The sequence below is a fragment of the Takifugu rubripes genome, chromosome 20 (assembly GCF_901000725.2).
Source record: "Takifugu rubripes chromosome 20, fTakRub1.2, whole genome shotgun sequence".
NCBI lineage: Eukaryota > Metazoa > Chordata > Actinopteri > Tetraodontiformes > Tetraodontidae > Takifugu > Takifugu rubripes.
In genome coordinates, this window is record NC_042304.1 from 8,564,996 (window position 1) to 8,587,692 (window position 22,697).

At 44.5% G+C, this 22,697-nt stretch overlaps 2 protein-coding genes, 1 long non-coding RNA gene and 1 other non-coding gene across 9 annotated transcripts; 2 read left to right on the plus strand and 2 right to left on the minus strand.

Moving 5' to 3' along the window:
- The first annotated feature begins 1,591 nt into the window (after positions 1–1,591).
- LOC101068642 (lipoprotein lipase-like) lies at positions 1,592–5,518 on the plus strand. Its single transcript, NM_001305603.1, is given in 10 exon segments — positions 1,592–1,771; positions 2,425–2,621; positions 2,887–3,066; positions 3,159–3,270; positions 3,352–3,585; positions 4,346–4,588; positions 4,706–4,826; positions 4,952–5,170; positions 5,257–5,352; positions 5,439–5,518. Coding segments are annotated over 10 exon segments (1,530 nt in total). The 5' UTR covers positions 1,592–1,671; the 3' UTR covers positions 5,467–5,518.
- A 967-nt stretch (positions 5,519–6,485) lies between these two features.
- Positions 6,486–21,480, minus strand: LOC101068415 (disintegrin and metalloproteinase domain-containing protein 10). 6 transcript variants are annotated; one of them, XM_029827747.1, is made up of 15 exons: positions 21,228–21,480; positions 20,499–20,646; positions 20,254–20,372; positions 19,957–20,112; positions 17,447–17,529; positions 16,707–16,829; positions 15,424–15,516; positions 15,153–15,321; positions 11,362–11,525; positions 9,194–9,365; positions 8,974–9,115; positions 8,705–8,888; positions 7,959–8,058; positions 7,492–7,712; positions 6,486–7,376 (listed from the first exon to the last, which is right to left on the minus strand). In XM_029827747.1, exons 1-15 carry the CDS (start codon positions 21,316–21,318, stop codon positions 7,275–7,277), a joined length of 2,067 nt encoding a protein of 688 aa, XP_029683607.1. In that variant the 5' UTR covers positions 21,319–21,480; the 3' UTR covers positions 6,486–7,274. The 6 variants fall into 6 exon arrangements, with proteins under 6 accessions (XP_029683607.1, XP_029683608.1, XP_029683606.1 ...); XM_029827748.1 differs by having other exon boundaries at positions 11,347–11,525; positions 21,249–21,477; XM_029827746.1 differs by having other exon boundaries at positions 11,347–11,525; positions 21,228–21,422.
- Positions 9,976–10,061, minus strand: trnar-ucu (transfer RNA arginine (anticodon UCU)). The gene is given in 2 exon segments: positions 9,976–10,011; positions 10,025–10,061. It is a non-coding gene; the product is annotated as a tRNA-Arg (tRNA).
- LOC115247150 (uncharacterized) lies at positions 15,922–21,407 on the plus strand. Its single transcript, XR_003886202.1, has 3 exons — positions 15,922–16,172; positions 21,052–21,127; positions 21,269–21,407. It is a non-coding gene; the product is annotated as an uncharacterized lncRNA (long non-coding RNA).
- Positions 21,481–22,697: the final 1,217 nt, after the last annotated feature.

The window sequence follows — 22,697 nt, forward strand, 5'->3', positions numbered from 1 at the left end:
GAGGAACGTCATGTTTCGTGGTATCGCCACACGGTGCAGGAGTTGGTTGACGCCCCGCTCTGGTTCTGTGAGGAGACCCGAGGAGACCGTCAGTCAGGCTGTGAGCCCGATGGGGAGTCGTCTGAAGGAGGCTCGTAGAACGTCCATCTTGGACCACTCTAGGATTGTTGCGGCGCCTCATAATTATTTTTGAACATCCTCATTTTCCTTCTCATGGTGGAAACTTTCCCTCATGACTCTGTTTCATTGTTGGACAGGTGTTGTTGGGGCCACAAAGATGACTTTTACAAACCTGTTGTGTCGCCTGTGGCTCGACACCCATCAGCAGTAGCATTATGCCCATTTGCCTCCTATTGTGTTGCCCCCAAGCCCCCATTTGATGCCAAAATAGTTCTGATCCATCTGGGCATGCACTCATTAGACCCTTGAAGGTGCGCATTGAAGGAGGAACTAGGGCCTCCATGGATCGGACATGCATGTCCAGCACTACCAAAGATGCTGAGCAGGACTAAGATCTGCAGAATTTGGAGGCCACGTTCTTAAACCTTGAGGAAATATTGTGAACACGGCCGTCACCAGTGCTGAGGGACCCGTCACAGTAAGTCAATGTTCTTGAAACTCAGAGGGTAGTAACAACAGAAGGTTGAATGTGAAGGTCATTGCCTCTGTTTAAAAACATGTTGTTTGTAATTTTCTGCCTTGTTTTTGTGAATCTTGATGTGTGATGTTGTTCTCTCCCCTTATTGCTCCTCTTAGTGTTTATCTCTGTCAAGCACCAGGACAGCACATGCAGCTGCCGTTTTTCAAGGAAAATGTTGTAATTTTCCTTCGAAAGAAGCTCATAAATCCAGCTGCTTTGGAAGGAAAGTGAAGTTTTTCACATGCATGCTATAAAGTACACCCAGGATGACTCATAAACATCAAATACTCGTTTTATTGCAATGTTCTATTCACAAATATCACCACAGCTATGTTGTGCACACCAAGTCATCCTTATGACCTTTTATCTATCATTTCTTCATATAAATTAGAGTTTCATGCTGGCAGCTTGGCAAGGCTACAAAGTCTGCACAGCGGTAGTTACGGCTAGTTAGCTTGTATCCACGTGCGCAGTAAATCTCTTGAGCAGAATAAACTTTTATGTTACCAAACACTTCAGACGCTTGGTGGGAATGTCACGCCGGGTCTTTGACCATGAACTTGAACCATGTTAAACCTTTTTAGCAATGAATCAATGTATTATGAGTTACAAACAAGTTTAACATAACTCAAGTTCATGGTCAAAAGTGATTATTTTCTTTTGTTAAAAATGTTCTTATTCCTTAATTCTCACATCAGTGTTCCCCGCTGTGTTGAGCAGACATATAGTAACAGTAACAGCAGCACTGAATGTGAGGACAGCCCATAAACTCAGCTCATTAAGCAGTCTAATGATTTACTGTAAAGTCGTCTTTCCCCGCCCGCTGGGGGTGTCAGCAGCCGATCACTTGTCGGAGGTTCTATTTAAAACTAGCTGTCAGTTTAAGGTGGGTCAGATATCTGTGGCTTGTGCGGAACAGGACACACCAGGAACCGGTTCAGAGGAGGAATACAAACACGTCTGTCTCTGCGCGGTTGGTTCAACTACCTGCAGGAGGCATTAGATCGGCAAGGAAAAGGCTTTGGAAAGAGATGAAAGCGTGGAAAAGTGGGGTTGTGTTCATCCTGGTATTGAATGCAGCTGTGTGTCATGTGACGACCCTGGAAGGAGAGCTCGCTGATTCTATTTCTGGTGAGTTTCCAGTGAAAACTCTCTTTCCCTCACACACACACACACACACACACACACACACACACACACACACACACACACGCATACCAATGTTGGGTTTTATATGGATAAGTTAATGTGTGCGTAGAGTTTGAAGAGGTTTCAGATCAGCAGAATAACAATAACACTCTTAATCAGCTGTAATCTAAACTTGACTTGCAATCAAAGTTGTGTTTGTTGCAGTTGATTGCAAGACTTTTTCATTCTTTCAACTCCAGCTCCATCTGCGTTACAATCCACAACCTACCTCAGACTTTCGTCTCTACAGTGAAGCATCTGTTTATGTTTATGTTTATATTGTGTGCCCCCCTCCATTGAGTCGGGTCAGCTGACTTCAGGAGGGCCACTCAAAAGTTGCCCATATTATAGTTTGTGAGCTGGCAGCAACAAAGCTCCTGGCTCCCACGGAGCTGCGTCCCACCGAATGAACTCCTGTGAAGTTTTCCAAGGTGGGAGCCTGTTCACAGAGGGGCCCTGAGAGGGGCCGGCATTATTGACTTCTCTCCATCAGACATCCCAGCCCACCCAGCCAGAACATGAGATCAGATAACAGCCCTCAACGCTGCTCTCGGGTTTTTGTTTTTTCTCTTCTACCAAAACAAACCCTCTTTCAGGCAACTTCCTGGACCCAATCAAAGACTTGCTCAACGACAGGGATGACAGCAACCAAACTGTTGCCAGATTCTCCCTCCGGAAACCTTCCCATCCAGACGCTGACCAGTGCTACATCGTTCCTGGCAGAGCTGACACCCTGGCCGCCTGCACCTTCAACCGCACCTCCAAAACCTTCATGGTTATCCACGGATGGACGGTGAGTGGAGAATTTTGCGCCTGTTGCGACCTGCCTTTCATTCAAACACACACACACACACACACACACACACACACACACACACACACACACACACACACACACACACACACACACACACATACACACACACATGGGCTTTATTGAGGCCGCAGCTGTGGACCGAAAAACCCCACCAACGTTTGTGGAGAAGAATCAACATGTTGGAGTTGCTCTGGAATGAGTGGGTGTGTGTTGATACCCTGATTTGTCGTGTTGTGGACAGCTGAGCGGCATGTTCGAGAGCTGGGTGTCGAAGCTGGTGTCGGCGCTTTATGAGAGGGAGCACGGCGCCAACGTCATCGTGGTGGACTGGCTCACGTTGGCGCAGAACCACTACGTGCTGGCGGCTCAGAAAACCAAAGCGGTGGGGCAGGAGATCGCTCGCTTCATCGACTGGATTGAGGTCAGCTTTGCTCGAAATTTCGCTGCTTGTATCAAAGAAACCATTGTTTATTTTTAAGAGTGGACCAAAGGCTCCTTTAATATCCTTTGAAGGAATCCACCAATGCCCCGGTTGAGAACATCCATCTGATTGGCTACAGCCTCGGTGCTCATGTGGCGGGATTTGCCGGCAGCCACGTGACCAATAAAGTTGGGAGGATAACTGGTAAAGCAGCTTCTGATGACCTCTTGAGGTCCCCGGGACAGATCGGTTGATTAACAGGTGATCAAATATTGGGATCTGTAGGTCTGGATCCGGCTGGCCCAGACTTTGAGGGGATGCACGCACACAGACGCCTCTCGCCGGACGATGCTCACTTCGTGGACGTGCTCCACACCTTCACACGGGGCTCCCTGGGTCTCAGCATCGGGATCCAGCAGCCTGTCGGTCATGTCGACATTTACCCCAACGGAGGCAGCTTCCAGCCAGGCTGCAACCTCAGGGGCACTCTGGAGAAGATCGCTAACTTTGGGATATTTGGTAAGAATCATTCTTTCGGTTGTTTGCCTCTTATTTCAGTTAGAGATAAAGTTTGATCAATATTTGTAGGTTTTTTTCTCCCCCTCACTCAGAATTGTGCAGTGAGATAACAGTTAAGCAGCTAAAAATAGGCATGACTTTCATTCAAAAGTAAGACGATGTCGTAATCTCAGAGTAAAGGTAAACAGCCTGGTAAAGATACAAGTGAGAAAAAACAGAAGCATTAACAGGTGCTGTTATTTTTATCTGATTTAGACAGACTGAGCTACGCTGGTATTTGAGCTAGTGTATTCGCAGTTCGTGTGAGCAAAGTGTATTTATCTTCTCTTTGGATCAGAGGAAAAAGGTGAATAACAGAAGGATACACTGCAAAGCTTGGCGTCAGCAACCATTAGCACTCATCTTTCACTGTTACTGCTCCATACTGACACCACGCAGCCTCAACACAGCGATACGTGTGTCTCAGCAGGTCGCCGTGTGCATTTTTCTAAACGTTATTGAGCACACAGAGAACATTGTCCAGCCCCTTTGCTAATGCTGTAGCCGCTTGCTGCCGCCATTAATCTGTTTTAGCAGCCGTGCTACTGTCAGTTGCACAATGAGCCCATTCAGAGCGCACGCTAAATAAACAGGGGCCCCATCCTGGCCGAGGAGGGTTCCAGCACAATCAGTCAGGCTGGGTAGAAGCGGAACGTACGGCGAGCGCTCTGTAAAGGAACATCCGTCACCGCCGTCACATATTCCTCCACTTGTGTTTCAGCCATCACCGACGCCGTGAAGTGCGAACACGAGCGCTCCGTCCACCTCTTCATCGACTCCCTACTGAATGAGCAGGATGCGGCCCAGGCCTACCGGTGCAGCAGCAGCCAAACATTTAACCGCGGAATGTGCCTCAGTTGCCGCAAGAGCCGCTGCAACACGGTGGGCTACGACATCAGCAAAGTCCGCAAGGCGCGCAACGTTCAGATGTACACCAAGACGCGAGCGACCATGCCTTTCAGAGGTCAGAGGTCGCTCAGGCTGGACGGAGTTGTGGTATTTGGCTGAATAGCTGACTGTGACACACTTTGGCTTGAATGGTGCTGATCTCTCGCTCTCTCTCTCTCTCTCTCTCGCCCAGTTTATCACTATCAGCTGAAGATCCACTTTTCCAGTAAAGTGAACCGCTCGGAGATGGAGCCCTCGCTCACCGTCTCCCTGTATGGGACCAAAGGAGAGGCCGAAAACCTGGAGCTCAAACTGTGAGAAAACCCTTCATGAAAGAGGACGCCCCGATGTTTTCCAACAGTCACGCTGAGCCGTGCGCTGAGCCGTGCGCTGGCTGCGTAATATATCATAACCGTTCTCTCTCTTTGATGTTGGGCAGGAAGGAGAAAATCGCAGTAAATAAGACACATTCCTTCCTGCTGGTGACGGAGAAAGACGTCGGGGATCTGCTGATGCTGACGTTCAAATGGGAGGAAACAAACAGTTGGTCCTCCTCCAGGTTGCTGAAAATGGTGTCGTCTTGGTGGGGGGGCGACTCGGGCGGCGCCGACGTGCAGGTTCACAAGATCCGCGTTCGAGCCGGAGAGACCCAGCAGAAGTAGGTGGAGACGGCAGCAGCGGAATCGTGCACCGAACACGCAAATGACTAAAGAGACATTTGTTGTGATTGTTTTTGTTTTTCAGGATGGTGTTCTGTGTAAAAAACCCCGACGTTCAGAATTTAATGCGGGAGGTCACATTTGTTAGATGCAAGGATGCCTTGAGGACATCTGGGAAAAGGTCTGAGACACTGTGGCGCTTCCTCTTGCTTTGACTGTCCTAGTAAAGGAGGATGAATTTCACTAAACCTTTCTGTGTCTGCGCAGAGTCACTCTGGAGAACCACAGGCCTTGAACACACCATCTGTCCATTCAGCCTTTTCCTGCTAGAGTTGCCGGATCAAACCTTAGACGTGTCACCAGGCCATCACCGGACACACACACCACTCACTCACACATCTCAGACTACCTAGCATTCAGAGTTTGGGACTGTGGGGGGAAACTGGAGTGCATGGAGAAAATAGAAAAGGGGAACTGAACAGAACCATATGTGCTTCACCCCCATTCCTGCTCATAAAGAACACCTGTAACTTATTTCTAGAAGCACAAAAATGTCAGCTTTGTATATAACCGTGCAGATCTGTTATTTAAAGCCTCCTCTGTGTGAATAATGTAAACTATTTTGTACGGAGCTCTTTTTATAACACTTAACTGTTGTTTGTTGTACATAAAAAGTGTCTGCCACTCTTGGTGCATCATTAATGATGGTACAAAACAGTTGTTGCGGAAATACATCCGACTGCATTTAATTGTATGTATGTAACGCTGTGTGTCTGTGTGGGGTTCTTCTGTTCTGATTTACTGTTATGTTATTGTTATCTAAAGGAGCGTTCACCACTGTGGCCCTCAGCAGGACTTGTGACAGAGTTCCTTCCCCCCAACCTTAAAGTGCTAGCTTGGAACTGTTACCTTCAATTTGACGTTCCGTCCTCTTTTCATCCACCAGGGTGAATGAAGCAGGAGATGCTCATTGTGGAACAGAAAGCATGACAATCTTTACCTGCTCTCATGCCTCTTTATTGTTGCGTTTCCAGATGTGGGAGCACTTCAAAGCTGTTCATTTCTGCTACTACTTGAAAAATGTGGAACCTTTTGCACTGAAAGTGGGAAAAGTTACTTGTCCCATCATGTAAATACCAGAACACAGACTGCTGGGGCGTGCAGCACTGGTCAGGTTTGCTTTTTGCTTGTTTTTTGAACTCTAGAGGAATTTTTATCTGCATATTTGTAAATAGACAATAAACCCAGACTTTCCGGTCACCCAGCACGTTTCACTTGTGACAGTTTACATTTTTATTTTTCCTCCCCCCCCCCCCCCCCCCCCCCCCCCCCAGCTGTTTATATATTCTATCATTATCACTCTAGTTGACATGGATTTTATTGTTATAATAATCTTAATATCTCCTTTCTTGTTATCTGAGTGTCTAATATATACAATTCTGCCCATTCTAAAAAAAATCTCCCACCATTGTACTTTGTCAAGGTGACCTTTTTACTCTATTTACACAATAAAACCATCTGCCAAGATTAAATACTGTATAATACAACTGGCCATTGATATTATTGAGCTGTAACATCCAAAGTGCTGGTGTTAATGTTTCATAATTGCTGCTGAATAGCTGATGAACATTTCTGACACTCTGACACTTTACTAATAATGGAGCGTTCAAAGGTCGAACCACGAGGAAGTTCCTCTAATCTCACTCATGTAATGATAATATTGAGCGCCACTGCAATAAAGAGCCTGAGGCAAGTTGATCTTTACTATAATAACCGTTGAGTTCAAATGTGACAGACCAGGAGGGAGGATGAGATCAAAGGCAACGACCAGCCCCTTTTTACAAGGCAGAAACATGTTGATGGCTGTTCCGGGTTCTGACTGTCCTCACATCTGGCTGCAATTGTCAAGTTTCCCAAAACATAAAAGCTGCGTTGTTGTTCAATGCACACGAGGAAGAGAAATGGGAGCTGCAGAATGACACTGAGCCCGTGACAGCGCGGGACAGGTGTGTCCTCGCCGCTCACCTCCTTCACACACACGAGTGGAACAGAGTTGACGTATGTTGACAATGTTCAACTTTCACCGGCACACAGGGGGAAACGCTAAATGTCAGCGGTGTCGAGAGTGCGGCTGCAGAGGCAGATGGTGCAGCCCATCACCGAGGACAGAGCCAGGATAGCCAGCAGGATGGCCCACCAGTGAGCCTGCGGATGACAGGGACGTTTTCATTTTTCCCTTTCCCTGTATCCCCATGATCTGTTTATTGGACAGGTCTCAGCCTTCTGTTGTAGTTAATGTCTAATCGCAGGTAACTTTCACCTTCATCCACTCGCCGAGGTCTTCAAAGTCATCCAAATGGAGGACTGAATTTTTCAGCCTGGCGATGGGCCCGTCGGCATCCAGCAGGCGGCACAACTGGAACTTGTCGCAGTATCCCTGGTTCTGTGAACACGGCGCGCCGCCGACCAACGGCAGGGCTTTTCTCTGAAAGTAGCGGGCAAGCACGGACGACGACGTGCTGGCGCAGGTCTCTGGTTTATCTGTCAGACACAGAAAAACAAGAATATAATCGATTATAAAACAGCTTTATTTAGCTGCACTGAACACGACTGAGGTCCAAACAAACATGATGTGTCCATCGACCATGTCGGGTGGTGTTTACTGTGGCCATTTGGAACTTATCTAAAAGAAAACTGTGACCTTGAGGGTAACCTTGGTACATGCTGGCGTGTTGAGAAAGTGCACGCACATTCCTCAGGCGTATTGGACACGTTGGTCTACGTTACCGGGCTGCTGGCAGCACATGTGGCATTTCTCCTTCGCCGAGTCTCCGGGGCAATCGCACTGCTGCAGGCTGTGCTTCAAACACAAGGACTCTGCACAGACCTGCAGACATCCAAGGTGATTTACACATGAATCTGACAGGAAATGAAAGAGGAAAGTCTGAAAGATGGAAGAAAAGACACAGCAAATAAAAAACTAAGCCAAAGGAAACCAAAGAGAGAAAACATCTTGGTCTAGGATCAAATGACTCTTTTAACTCTTGAGTTCAAAATGTTGCAAGAGAATGATTTTACTGTTTTGTTGTGCTGTTTATTTTGCCTCAGTGATGCATTTGATTAAAGGGACCTTTGATTAAAGGAGACAAACACAATACAAATGGGAAAACTACCCCCAAATCCTTCTTCCAATGTGTTTTGTGCAGCTGAAATCGAAAACCTGTATTGTATTAGATTATATTGTATGAGAGGAATCATTTTTTAAATGTGTTTATGATTAACCCTGAACTTTGAAGCCTAACCCTGGAATTGCTCCTTCCCTGTCCAAAGACCTCCCTCATTATTCCAGGCAGTTGCATCAGACTGTTAACACATCTCAAAAATCACGTCAATAATGAAAACTTGGTCTAATTGCATCTGTTGTTTTGTACTAGATAAAAGTGGGGCCTACTTTTTGTAAAGCCCCTTTTAATTGTGCAGCATCTGACCCTGACAGTTGCTGTGGTTAGATGGAGACGGCCGATGATAGATACCCCGTTCAGGCAGACCCGTGTCCCTAGACTGCACACCGTGAGGTTCTGCTTGGCGCTCGGCTCGGGACAGTGGGGGGACAGACCTGAACACACGCTGGCTCTCTGACAGTCTGTCTCTGGGTCACAGGTCTGACCGGCCGGCTTAAATCCACAGTCTTGACTGCAGCACAGGCCCTGACTTGGACTGATGCAAAAGAAATCCTCAATAATCAACACGCGAGAAAAACAAACACCTGGAATAGAGGAGCTAAACGGGCGGGTTGGGCTACCTGCACACTTTACCAGGTTTGAGGCGGCACTGAACTCCAGCAGGCTGTTTCGCACTGAAGCAGCAGGGGTCTTCATCTTGACCCACGTCACACTCCTCATCTTCCTCCACAATATGGTTTCCACAGATGGGGTGTTCACTTACTGGCCACAGGGGGGGAAACGATCAAACACACATTATTTAGCATTAATAGTGTGTGCCATGGAATTAAAAATTCTCACCTACAAAACACTCATCCTTTTTCAGTTGTAAGAGCTGGCTGATGTGATCAATGCTGCACGGAGAGAGCTTATCGTTGTTTTCACGCACCCCGTCTGAGGCGTGTGGGAACATCAGGTACCGGCCTTTGCCACCATTTGATCCAAGGTTCCCGCAGTTGGATCCCTCGTCATGCTGAAACACAGATAAGAAAGACAAATTGTCTAGTTTGTCTCATCTCAAAGCTGGAAAATGGAAGAATGTTGCCACTGGCTAGACATGCAACAGTAATCTTTGTTGTTTTTTCCAGATAAAAAAGTATTTGGATCCTTATGGCCCTGAAACACAAGTTTTCTCAAATTCTACCTAAAAAAAAAGACACAACTTAAACTATGTCTAGTAATGATGCATTTATAAACTAGAAACAAAGCAGACCTCTGCCAAGCAGCTCAATTCCACACATATGTGACTTAGACCCAAAAATAATACCTCAATCAATGAGTTGAATGAGTTTGTTGGCTAACGGAAGAACCGTGTCTTGTATTTGAGGGAGCACCTCAGTGAAAGGATTCTGATTGGGGTGGCGGATTCTGATTAGTGAACGAAGATGTATGAGTTTTATTCCTTTAATGAAGGTGGTACAACTTCAAAACAAGCGACACAATTCCCCAAATTGTTTCTTTTGCACGTAATATGCATGTATACAACACCTAGAGTACAAATTCATTAATATATGTTGAGGCCTTTTTGAGTTATTTTGTTAACAAATACTGACCAGTGGTATTAACAGTACTTGAGCCAAAAGCGACTCTGGTGGGACTCGAACCCACAACCTTTGAATCACTCCATCACTCTAGAAGTCCAATGCGCTATCCATTGCGCCACAGAGCCACACATATGGAGAAATCTCCTCTGCCAGTCTGGAAACAATGAGACACGGCTGTCCCAGGAAGCAGGACACCAGTCAAAAGCAAGTGTACTTCGCAGCGTCAGACACGGCGGAACTAATCAGTTCAGTAAGGCTCTTTGGTGTGTGGAAGTGTGAACTACAGAGGGCAGGGTGAAAGGAGACAGAGGAGCCACTGCTGGCATGTTGGGAGTGGGGGAAAGGTCACAGATTATAGCAGCAATCACACAGATGGAAGGACTTGAAAAGGGTTTTCATGAGCCCAAATTTGATGTTTTAAGGAAAACTAATCCGAGTGTTAACAATTACAATATGTAACCTAGGTCTGTTTTGTGTTTGAACATAACATTTGAACACAGGGAAACCTGTGGCAAACGCACCAGCCATTAATAACTGTGGGGGAGCTCAAAGTCTACCAGCCTGAAATAGTGACTGCATCTATTCAACAGAGGTTTGCATTAGACATGAACCACAACAGTCATGTTACAGTTCTCCCGCCAAAAGTGAGTCAGGTGGGACTCAGTCCCAAAACCTTTGAATCAATTTAGAAGTGCCTGACCTTGGACTTCAAGAAGATCCAATACCAAACAACGTGTTTGGCCATATGGCTTAGCAACTAGATCTACTCCATATGTATATATTTAACATTTTAAACACAAGAAAAGAACTGCTGTACTTTTATAGCTCTCTTGCTCAACATTCTATGGTGGGACTCAAACCCATAACCCTTGAATCACTCCCTACAGTAGAAGTCCAATAGACTGTCCAGTGTGCCACAGAGCCAACACATCAATGATTAGAAGTACTCCATAGAGCACGGGCGTCGGGTCATATTTAGAATACAATCATTGGTGTTTACAACGATCTCTAAACAGGCCAAGGTCTCCAGAGTGAACCGTTCTCTGTTTGTTCTGGTGCAAACACTCGTCCGTGCAGTGTGGGCACGTATTAGGTAAGGCTAAATTTGAAAAACAACAGGTTTTTCTAGCTGAAATATAATTTAGATTATTATTAATCGCAACCAGCAGCATCTGTTGTGGGACATAAATGTCTTTGTTTATTGAAAAGGCGGAAAAGGCTCAGACTGGAAAGCAATGTAGCAGAGATCATGCTTTTTCTTTAGAAAACTTCCATGAAAGGCTTCATTTTTCGACAGTTCATACCATCAAAACCTCTTGAATTCACAATCCCTCCAGGTTTTTCGTTGGAGGCAAATATCTGAATTATTATGTTCTATGTTATATAATAGTGTGAACAAACAGACATCACCATGTCATCACTGACCGGAGATCCAAGGCTGTGGCCAAGTTCGTGGGCGAGAGTGAGCTGAACATGGCGAGATGGGAGGAACTGTCCATAGTTCTGAATGGTGACCAGACCCGTGTTCAAGGTGGAGGTCTCACCATTACGCAGGGCCGTGGGCTTTGAACATATCCCGCCCCAGTTTCCTGGAGGACAAAGAGATGAGAGGATAAAAGTGCCATGTGTGGGTGTGGGCGTGTGCGACTCCAGCCCATAATTACACCATAGCGATGCTACGTATTCCACGAGAGCTGTGGACTTTATCGAACAGGATTCCCGCTTGAAAATAAAGACTCGCTCATCTGTCACTTCCCTGTAGAGTTGCATAAGTGTTCTCATGCTACTGGAAATACCCTAAACTAACAATACCTTATCGACCCCGGAGGCCCCTGTACAGGGAGGTGTACACAGACCTGCTGAGCTCCTGTTCTACATTAAAGCCTGCTCACCATCTGGCCTCCATCAGTCATCGATATCTTTAGCTTTACATAACCTGGGAGATTTGGACAATTCTAAACAGATGGCAGTGATCTCATGGATGTATGGCACAGCTGTGACGTCGTCCATCGGCTACCCTGTCTGATGAATTACTGTGGAACATCCAACCCAAATGATTTCAAATACCTGAGCTCACCGGTCTTCAAACAGAGATGATGTTCACCTCGACCTCACGCACTGGATGATGCTCATCACCTTTATCTCGAACATAATAAGACACCGGTGACATCAAGTCTTCGCTGACGTTGGAGTCGTTTCCACATCTACCTGTGACCATCGCTTCTTTTCATTGGTCCCACTGAGAACTTTGGAGGTCTCCCCACGCATGCACGTGGATTTTACATAACACCCATTGCACAACACGGTCAGCAGGCACAGTTTGAGGGGTGAGGCGTGCAGGTGTGGGGCTGTTTCAGAGAAATCCGAGTTCACTTGATGTCACAGAGTGCTGTGGGAACCAGCCGTCACATCTGGATCCGTAATCACACTGTTACACGCTGGGCACTAGCGTGACGCACAGAAACGGCGATGGGGTAACTGGCGGTTGAAAAACAAAGGCAGGTCCCTTGTGTTCCTCCCTGTGCTGGAATGGTGAGGGTAGGAGTAAAGGAAGTTACACTCCCACAAAGGAAAAAAAAACTAGAGGCATTCTCCAGTCTGACCTAAAATGCTTCCCCTTACGGGAAATTCGAAGAAAAGGGGGTTCCTAGAAAGAGCCTAGTTGGATGCCTGGGCTGTGATTTTTGGCAGAGCGGTCGAAGAAGGGTGTCAGTTTCAGCCCCCCAACATCTTGTTTTCACTCCAGACGAGGCAGAATGAAAGACTCCTATTATTAGCCAAGTGTAGCAAACTTAGTCAGGGAGAAGTAAACGGTCCACAAACACAAAGCAGAATGGAGGGATAGAGTTGCTGTGTTACTGTGGAAGTGAAGCTGGTGACTTTCCACCAGGGCATCAGTTCAGAGTCCGCCATAGGGCTTATCTGAACAGGATTAACTTAACCGAATATGGCACCATTAAACATTAATGTTGCTCAAACACCATTGATTCGACGGATGTTACACAGAAGTGAAGTCATAAACAGTTTGAGAGAAGGCAACATTGTGTCTTTTGATGAAGCAACAACCCCGATTTCAGCGCAAATAAGCGAGAGATCTTTATTAAACAAAAGGAGGAAATGTCATTGACCTTCTTTCTTAGTGGCTGGTTGCTACCACCAGCTGTGGGTGAGATATATCCAGATACATCCACCTGTGATATGTTTACTCTCATTCATGCTTAACTGTCAATCAGGACAGTTGCCATGTTGAAGGTGATGTTTGACACAGCAGCAATGGAAAAAATACTTGATTTTGAGTCAGTTTGAATCATTTTAACGGCACCGGAGTTCCCAAGGTCTCCAAAAAAAAATGCAAAAAATCCAAATCCTGGAAACCAACTGGAAAAATACTGTGTTTCTTGGTCTTGTGAGGCAATGGAATTTTTCTGGTGTGAACGTATGTATTGGCGACCCCCCCACCCCCCGTGTGTGTGTGTGTGTGTGTGTGTGTGCGCGCGCGCACGTGTGTGTGTCTGTGTGAGGAAGAGAGAGAGGTCTGGGTCTTTGAGTTTATGGTTCCACAGTCAGGACCCGTTGTTACACAAGACCTCTAATAAACTGGTGGAACTGGGTTGTGGAGACTCCCAGCTTGGACATTTCTGTTTCTGCAGGTCAAACCTGATCCATGTTTGATTCTTTGATGTGGTCACACGTGTTGCAGGAGTCACAACAGTGCCATTAAATGCACAAACGGTGTGTTTGCAAGTGTGGTCCTCACGTGATATCACCATGGTGATCATCATGGTGTGGAATGCTGCACTAAATCCCTTTAAGACGTGGGAGTTGTAGGTGTGTCCTCTGTTTTAAGTGTGTGTATGTGTGTGTGAGGGAGAAAGAGGGGGAAGCCAAAGGTTCATTTCATGTCACTGTGGTGGTCTGCTCTCACGCCCCCCCGATTAGCCAATCAAAAGCTGAGTATGAGACAATGTCAGAGAAACCAGCCAATCCCAGTGTGCCTTTTTACACACACACACACACACACACACACACACACACACACACACACCCACACACACACACACACACACACACCGTCTGTCACTCAACCCTGCTGCTGTGACAGGAGGTAGAAAACACATGCATTCCTTTTAATTTTATATCTTAATGACTTCACACCTTTTTTAAGCACAATGGTGAAATATGTTTTAAAACTATTGTTGTTTGACGCGGTCGCGCTCTGATGATTTCAGAGAAGCTTTACATGCAAATTCTTCATGTTGATTGACGAGTTTGCTCACGTTTTGTTTTCAGTCTCTTGAACATAAACACTACTTATAATGGGGGCTGCATAATTCCTGCAACTCCCCCTCGGAGCCAAAAACACACCTATGGGATTTCTTTGTCCTTGTGTTTAAACAGTTTAAACCAAATTGAACCCACTAACAAATGATGGTTTTTATATCTCTGTGCACCAGTTATTTCAGCAGCATTAGTCCAGGTTCTACCTTTGCTCTACATATTCCATAAGCACCGGTTCACCTCCTCCACAGGTTAAATAGGGAGTGGGAGCCACAGAGAGAGCTGAGCTTTGATAGATCAACAGAACTCACACAGAGAGACGGACCGGGAAAATATTAGCTTTTGTTGCTTCTAACCTTGACAAACTGGTATCTGGGTCAAACTTCTGTCCCCCTCATGTTTCTACCTGCTGAGCAGTGAAACAGTTTTTGTCATTTAATAACTCATCTTTTAATAATCTGCCCATTAATAATAGTTGCAGGAATATTTTTACTCTGCCGGTGGAGGCGCAGAGTTAGCATTTCTGACTTGAGCTGATCGTTACTTGTCTAACATACAGGAAGTTTCCACATGCAGTAAGGTGTTCCCCACAGGTCAATTGTGGGACCGATTATTTTCTCCGTTTATATGCTTATTTTGGTTGGTGCCTTCCATGGACATAGTATTTTACATTTCTGCTGCTTTGCAGATGAAATGCAGCACTTTCCACTCAACCTAATATTAAACATATATTAGCAAAATGGCAATAGCAGCAATCCAACACTGCCATCTATGGGTAGCTTTAATCGCATTAAACCTTGACATTTGACCTTTTTACCACATCAATTTCATTGTCCCTGTGAAAAGTGATGGGAAGATTTGAAGATAAGTCAAACAATATCAATTCTTCACTCTTACATGATACGTTGCATTGATTCAGGCATCATGGTGGGACTCACCAGCTTTGCCCTCCCAGGCGAGTCCAAGCACCCCACTGTAGTCTCTGTCAGTGAGCAGGTAGGACAGACAGAACTGGCTCCAGTCGCTCTCTGAGAACAGACTCAACAGTTTCTCAGGTCCGATGTAGAGAGCAGAGAGGCGATCGTTTTTATCCTCCTCTGTCATCACCTGGAGAGTCAGACATAAAGAGATTCATCCTTTAAAAGAGGTTATTTTAATGGATGATATTTAGAGAATTGCTTGTTGGGATTTGGGACCCAAAGTTCTCACTCTGAGAGATTTCACTTTGAAGTTGATGAGTTTTATTCCGTCAAAGTCCACTTTGTCGTACACGTCGTTCACAGCGCGCATGTAGGAAGCAACCTGAAAATATACACGCAAGGGAGATTCTCATTTTGATACGTGACCTTTTAGAGAAGCGACCTCATGTGAATGTGCAAAAGGATCCTGGAAAATTGAGGGGAAACCACCAAGGTGCAGGCTTTTTGTAGTTTTCTCAAAAAGAAAATGTGTTTTTGTTAACATTTTCAGTGCCAGTCGGGTCTTAATCCTGAATGTTTTATCCCCGATTGGTCTCCGTCAGAGCTACATGTGTGACTCGATCACGTGTGGAGATCTGAGCCGATCCAGCGGGAGATGAACGCAGCGCAGCAGCACCAGCTGCCAAGTTCCATAAATGTAAATATTGACACCTTGGCGGAACCAGGGTCAGCCGTGACTGACGACAGCCTAATGTCTGTTTACACTCAACGATCACACCGTGGCATCACTCACAGTACATTCTGCTGCAGCACAACAAAGACCTGGTGAAGACCCAGGAACAGCAACGTGTGTGTGTGTGGGGAAAGAATCTGAGGGGACAGTTCTCGTGAAACACTCGGGAGAAGAAAACAAACGCATCTTGAGTTGCCAGTGCCGACGATCCGAAAGAGTCGGATCTGAACATCTACACTCTCACAAGTTCATAGGATGGAGCGTAATAAGTCTTTATCGGATTTAATTAACAGGAAATTGCAAAGGTGAGATTGTATCACACACGTCTCTGGGTTTATCTTAGCTGACCTTTAACCTTGACAATGCTGTTACAGATGGAGACTCCTGGGCAGATGTGTAAATCACCCTTTTTTATTAATGAGTTAAAGTAGAGGGACCTGTGACCTTTAACCCCGGAGATCATTGCAGTTCAACATTAAAGGCTTGGTGTGTGTGTGTGTGTGTTGTGGAGGCCGCTGCAGACAGGCTGCAGCCGTAATGACGTCAGAGGTCATAATTTAGGTCATAGTAAACATGTATGACTTATGCCGCGCTCGACAGAGTTCACAGAGTGTGTTTCACCTCTACGACAAAGACACATTTGTGTGGTCTAAACCCATCTTGTGATTTCAGAAATCACAAATTCACTTTTTTCATTTGATTAAAAACTGAACAGCTGTGCATGTTTGTGTGTGTGTGTGTGTGTGTGTGTGTGTGTGTGAGAGAGAGAGAGAGAGAGAGAAGGGAGATCAAATTAAAGCAGGATTTATAGCTTTTAACAGCTGGTTTGAGTTGGTCACCTGAGCTACGACAGCCTCCACAGACTTGAACCTCCTGTAGTACAGGTGGTCAGCGTGGAGGTGGAGCAGGCAGCTGGTCTTCTGCTCGTCCACAGTTCTCCTTGAGCGGCTCACTGGTGCCTCCTGTGGATGAAATCAGCCATAAGTTGAACGACAGTGCAGTTCCCTGTTCATGAAGCTTTTCTTTAAAACTGGTAAAAGCACAAAACCCTGGACACGTGTCCCCCTGGAGAGGTGATACGTAGCTACGGGAACACTACACAGGAACATCTATTTAGATCACTTAATGACAGAACAGCAGGAGCGATCTTTTTCACCAGATGTTAAAAAGGACCTACGCTATTGTCTCACCAGCAAGTGTTGACAATGAATTGAGATCACCGCTGTCTCAAAGGTGCAAAGGTTAACAATGAATAAAAGACATAAATGTTCATACAACCCCTGATCGATTTATTTTTTATTTCATTTAATTTCTTTTTCCTTGGAAAAACAGCCATCTTAACTCACCCTGCTTTATTTTCTGTATCTTATAGCTACACAATGTATGTATTCCATAAAAAACATTTATACCTTTGAATCTCTCATGAGTGGATAAATGGTAACTGAGATCAGTTATAACTGATGAATTACAGACATAACTTTTTCCTTATAGTTTGGCTGTAAAAGCTTTTACAGGAAAGTTAGAGTAAGAAACTATTCGTCTTTATTTTTCGCATGAGGTCACGTCTCAGCCCCCCTACCTCTGAGACTCCGACGCTTTTGGCAAAGAGCTGCAGTTTTTCAGAAATGCAGAATTTTTCATCAGTTCTTCTGGATGGTAGGACTGGAAAAAACAAGACAACCTTGACCCTCTTACAGGATACTACTAGATCTCACACAGACACAGACACAGACACAGACACAGACACAGACACACAAGTAGGACAGATTTGTCCAGTCCATAATTCATTAAAGCCAAGGTTTAAGCTGCAAATACATCAGTGAGAACATTAGTACTTTTACAGGAACACACTGCAGCGTGCAGGCTGATTTGACCAAATCTTTGTCTGCTCGGTATTTGCAATGCGCTGCATCATTTAATTAGGTTTTCCATGTGGTCTTTCTGGAATATTTGGCGAATGGAGTCAATTTTAAATGTGTTTATGGAGAAAATTAAGTAAAGAAATAATAGCAAGGATGCATAATGCACGGTGACGTCTTTGTGGTTGAGTCAGTAGGTCACAGTTCTTGGTGTATGACCCCAATCAGATTGTTGCTGTTTAAATATTTTGAGAGCAAATGTGGGAACAAAATGTGTCATAGGATCATACAACTGGATTGGTGTATTCACTGTTGGCTATACACTGTCCCGTCAGCATCCTAGGCCGACTGGAACAAAGCATATCCCACTGATTTAGCTGTGTGGAACTAAGACATATACTGTAAACATAGTGAGTGGCGTTGCTGGGTGGAACAGTTTCCACGTCAAACTCTTGACATTCTGCCAGTCAGCACACGGACAAACGCTCCGTTACTTTTTAAATGGAGGACCCACTTTTGCAAACTGGTCTATGGCATTAAGTGAGAGCCATGAGGCAGGATGTGGAGCATGCTGTTGTAGACTTTGGTTTGATTTTACAGGATCTACTCTTACGCAACAAATCAGAAATGGCTTCCTCGTGGGCTGATAGAGGTTCTATTTACCTTGTTTGGGCAGTCTGGCTGCACAAATAAAAAGAAATCCACAATAAAACAAGAAGCCAAAAGGAGTTTGATTATGTAGAAGGATCATGAATTAAATTGAATTAATGCACAGTTATATTTAATTGTTAGTTTGCTACCTTACTACCTCACAGAAAAGTTTAACTGGCTGCACGACAACAGGCAACTCATAGTACCGGTACATCAGGGCAAAAAGGGCTTTTACAGTGGAGTCACATGACATAATCCTGTTCACATGTCCGTTAAGAAAATGACAGAATCCGGAATGATCTGCCAGCTGACCGGTGACCCATAAAAACTTCAAGATAATGTGCCGCTTTCATGTGGAGCACTTAAGTGCCCATGTACTGTACAACAGCTTCACGTATATGGCCTGAAGATTGGTAGGGGTGGACCTGGAGGTTTTCAGTACATGTCTTCACTTCAATTGCTGATTAGCTCTGTTTTGATTTTACATATCGTACCTGAACCATTGACAAGATTCAAGATTTACTTTATTCATCCCCGAAGGTAAATTGAATTGTAATAGCAGCATAGACATGACATGACGAGGCAATTGTCCCTGAGAGCTACAAGATTCTAGGTTTTTCAAAAAGACTAAGTAGATTTTCATATTGTTCCTCTGCATCATTTCACATGTGATGCTAAATGTTGTTGTTGGTACAGGAAACAGGCTGCTTGGAAATATAAGTCCAAAACACTTTCCACAAAGCATGACCTCAGAAGTACTTCCTCTCGCTAAAAAAATGCTGACATTTGTCCACGACCCCTAACCCCAAGACGGAAGGGTGCCAATGCTAGAACCATTCCTCAGGGTCATTGTGGACAGTTGGTAAAAATTGACTTATTTTGTGCAACTTATGTGGCCAAAAAACCATGGAAAAGGAATAGGAAGACAGACACAGAAACATTAGTTTCTGGACTTGAGGCAAAAATCAGGGTGTAATTATTTCCTGTATTTAAGGTGAATTCTTTAGGGAAATATTTTTTTCCATCTGGTAAAACTATTCGCCAGCATAATGGCGAGCTGCTTCAACAGTCATTATCATCAAACCTGGCAAATTCATCACCTCTTTCAGTCATACTTTCCTGCTGTCAGTCCCACCTCTCGCTTCTGTAATCCCTCCCTTCTCAAAAGTCACGCCATCTTGAGCTGAATTTTGCTTGGCCTCTGACCAACAAAGTTTCCCACACCCACCCTGAGCCCTGACAGGGTTCTGCTGTTACTTTACACCTCCTTGCATTTCAACATAAATGTAATGCTTGGTCATCGACCAAATGTAACCCCAGCCTGTGCTTTATCGTTGGGCTGCAGATATAGATGACATACTGAAGGAAGAAATAGCTATGGGGATCTGGCACATCCATGAAATGGATGTAAGAGATGAAATGTAGCAGAAAATCTCCTTTTTTGCATTCCTGCCATTGTTTCCATTCGCCCAAACAGCCCACAATTCAAGTACATTTCTGCCCCAGACACATTTGAGACAGTCAGAAGTTACCACAGACCCAACAGGAATACGATGTCCGAAACAGAAGGTGCCCCTACCCACGTCATTCTCATGGTAGATTAAGGAGTGATGATCGCTTTTGCTGTTGTCGTATCTGTGCATGGATTCTACGTGATACGTGCCATTTCCTGTATGAATGGTTCCCTCAAACTGACCCTCAAACACAGAACCATAGCAGGCAGAATCACGTTCACCTGGGGAAAAAAGGGTCAGAAGGCAAAAATTACTCATGCAAATTTAGCATAAAGATACAAACAAATTGAGAAAGAGCAACATGAAATAAATTATATCCATCATAGTTTATTTTGGAGGAATAGATACCACATGATACCCACCCTCCAATATTCCTGAATACATGTGGGAGAGGTCAGCTGATATGGACCCAGTTTCAGTGATCACAGTGAAATTGTCTAAAAAAGCTTCTGAATCATGTTTCAAATGCAGCTGGAAATTCCTGAGAAACAGGAACAGATGCTGACAAATGCACGTATAAATATGCAAAAACAGAAATAAAGAAAAAGAACAGTGCAGAATGTGTGCGTGTGTGCGTGCATGCCTGTGTACAGAGGTGGATATTCACCTATGGAAAGCAGTGAAGTCCAGCTTCAGTGTGTATTCCTGTGAAGTTGTAGCTCTTCGGGCTCTTAAGTGTCTTCTGTGGAGAGCCTCTCTATCATATGACAGGCCCTCGTAATGCTTTATATACGGACTGATAGAACTTCCAAACCCTGGCAAAGAAAAAAGAATAGTCCAGTCACTATGCACAATGTAATAAAACGTTTTAATGTACAGCTGTTCTCACGTCAGATTAGCCCATATGCAGATGATATCTTGTTTTACACACGCAACATTCTGAGACATTCATTCAAGCATTCCTTCCACTGAGCATCAGACTGAAAACTGAGAAATCAGAAAAGTGTCCCATTATTAATTAATGAATAAAATGTACTTTTGAATACTAATCATTATTAATTCCCAGAAGGTGTTGTGTACGTACTTCCTGATGCCCCACCTAAATGAAACATATTTACCTAGACCATTAAAACCGGCTATTGCATTAACCACAGCTAAGAAAACAACCACATGTTGCAGCTACAGCATTGAAGGTTTTTAATGTGTTTATCTCTTTGCAGAAATCTTCAAAAACAGTTTGAAAGGCGTCTGAACCTGGTGGACCTATGCCGCCACAAACTCTACATTTATAAACACGTGTGTATACCCATCAGACTGAATCCTACGTACAGTTGATGTACAACAAATTCAACCACAAGGAAACTCACACACGGATTCATGTTGAAAAGATACATACACAAATTCCACCTTCCTTCACCTGTAATCTGCTCATGACAGCTGACCAGCAGCAGCAGCAGCAGCAGCACACCATGGTGGTGACCCGTCATGATCTTGGTTCTTCTCCTCTTTTCCTTCGTCCTCCTCTTTCTGCCAGAGTCATCTCGCTTTTGTTGACTTGCCTGATGTTCCCCAGTCTTACACTCTGGAATGTGACTTCTCACGATGTTCAAGCCAACGCAGTATGGAGGTATGAAAGCTGACTGAGAGCAGAGGCGTATTCAGACTTGTCCGTTAGAATGTGACAGGTAGTGAGAGGAAGACAGAAGCAGCACCATGCAAATATGTGAATAGTAATTCAGAACGGGCCTAATTTGTGAGTTACAGAGTTGTTTGGGGACAAAAAGACACAAAATATGGAATCATTAACACCACTTAAGCACCATTGAGCAAAAATACGTGACCCAGCACTTGGGAGTAACTTATTATGATATCAGGGTGGCTATTTCTGCTTTTCAGGTTATTTGTGTCCTTTCTCAGTTTGTTCCTGTTCAGTTCTGCTGAATTGTGTCTTCAGTATGTGAACGCACATCGCAGTGACACATGACGATGTGAGGCAAGGCTGAACCATCATATCGGGATTCATTTACCTTTTTATCTAGCAGCCATCATTCGAGCTGCATGGCAACAATCAGTCAGCAACAATGAAGGAACGTCACAACAGCTAAGTGTCAAGAGTCGGAATTTAATTGATGTTAACTTCAAAGCAAGTTCAAAGTTACTGTCAAAACAAGGAAATATCTTCTGAAGATTACAAATGATGGTTCCACACAAAAACTTGGCCTGCAGAAGGTTTTATTCTACTCCATAAAATGTTAATACGCAGTGCTCTTGAATAAAAAACCAGGAGTTGAAAATGACCCTGAGCCCGATCCGGCTCGAGGGTCTGAGCACAGAGGGTGTCACAACTGAGCTGACTGTGAAATGCGTCCAGTTTCCTTCGTGTCAAAGGGGTTTTGCCTGACAAATAATGATATATATATATATAAATATGTAATTTGAGGAACTATCACCAAAGGAGAAGTAAAACTTTGGTCTAGAAATGGGGTAAATGAAAACAAAGGTTTTGTTACCAAAAATAAAAAAAAAGTCCCCTTTGATGGATGCAACCCTGCATGAATAAATGGCAACAACTTATTTTAGATGAAAGTATTTGGGGACAACTAAAATACCCTTTATTTTGAGTAACTATGCTGAGAATAAAGCTGATGAAAGTGAAGTTTGCAAGCTTATTGATCTTTATTTAAATTTCTGATCTAACTGCTAATAAACTATTGAAGACTCCAGTATTCGTTTCAGATATATGGGCTTTGATCAGGTGAGATTAAAGCGAGGAAAAGTGTAGTATTACAACCCACCTCAGTAATACTAGTACTGAACCTAAACCACTGTCACCAACTATAGAAATAAATACAAAATACAGCAAACA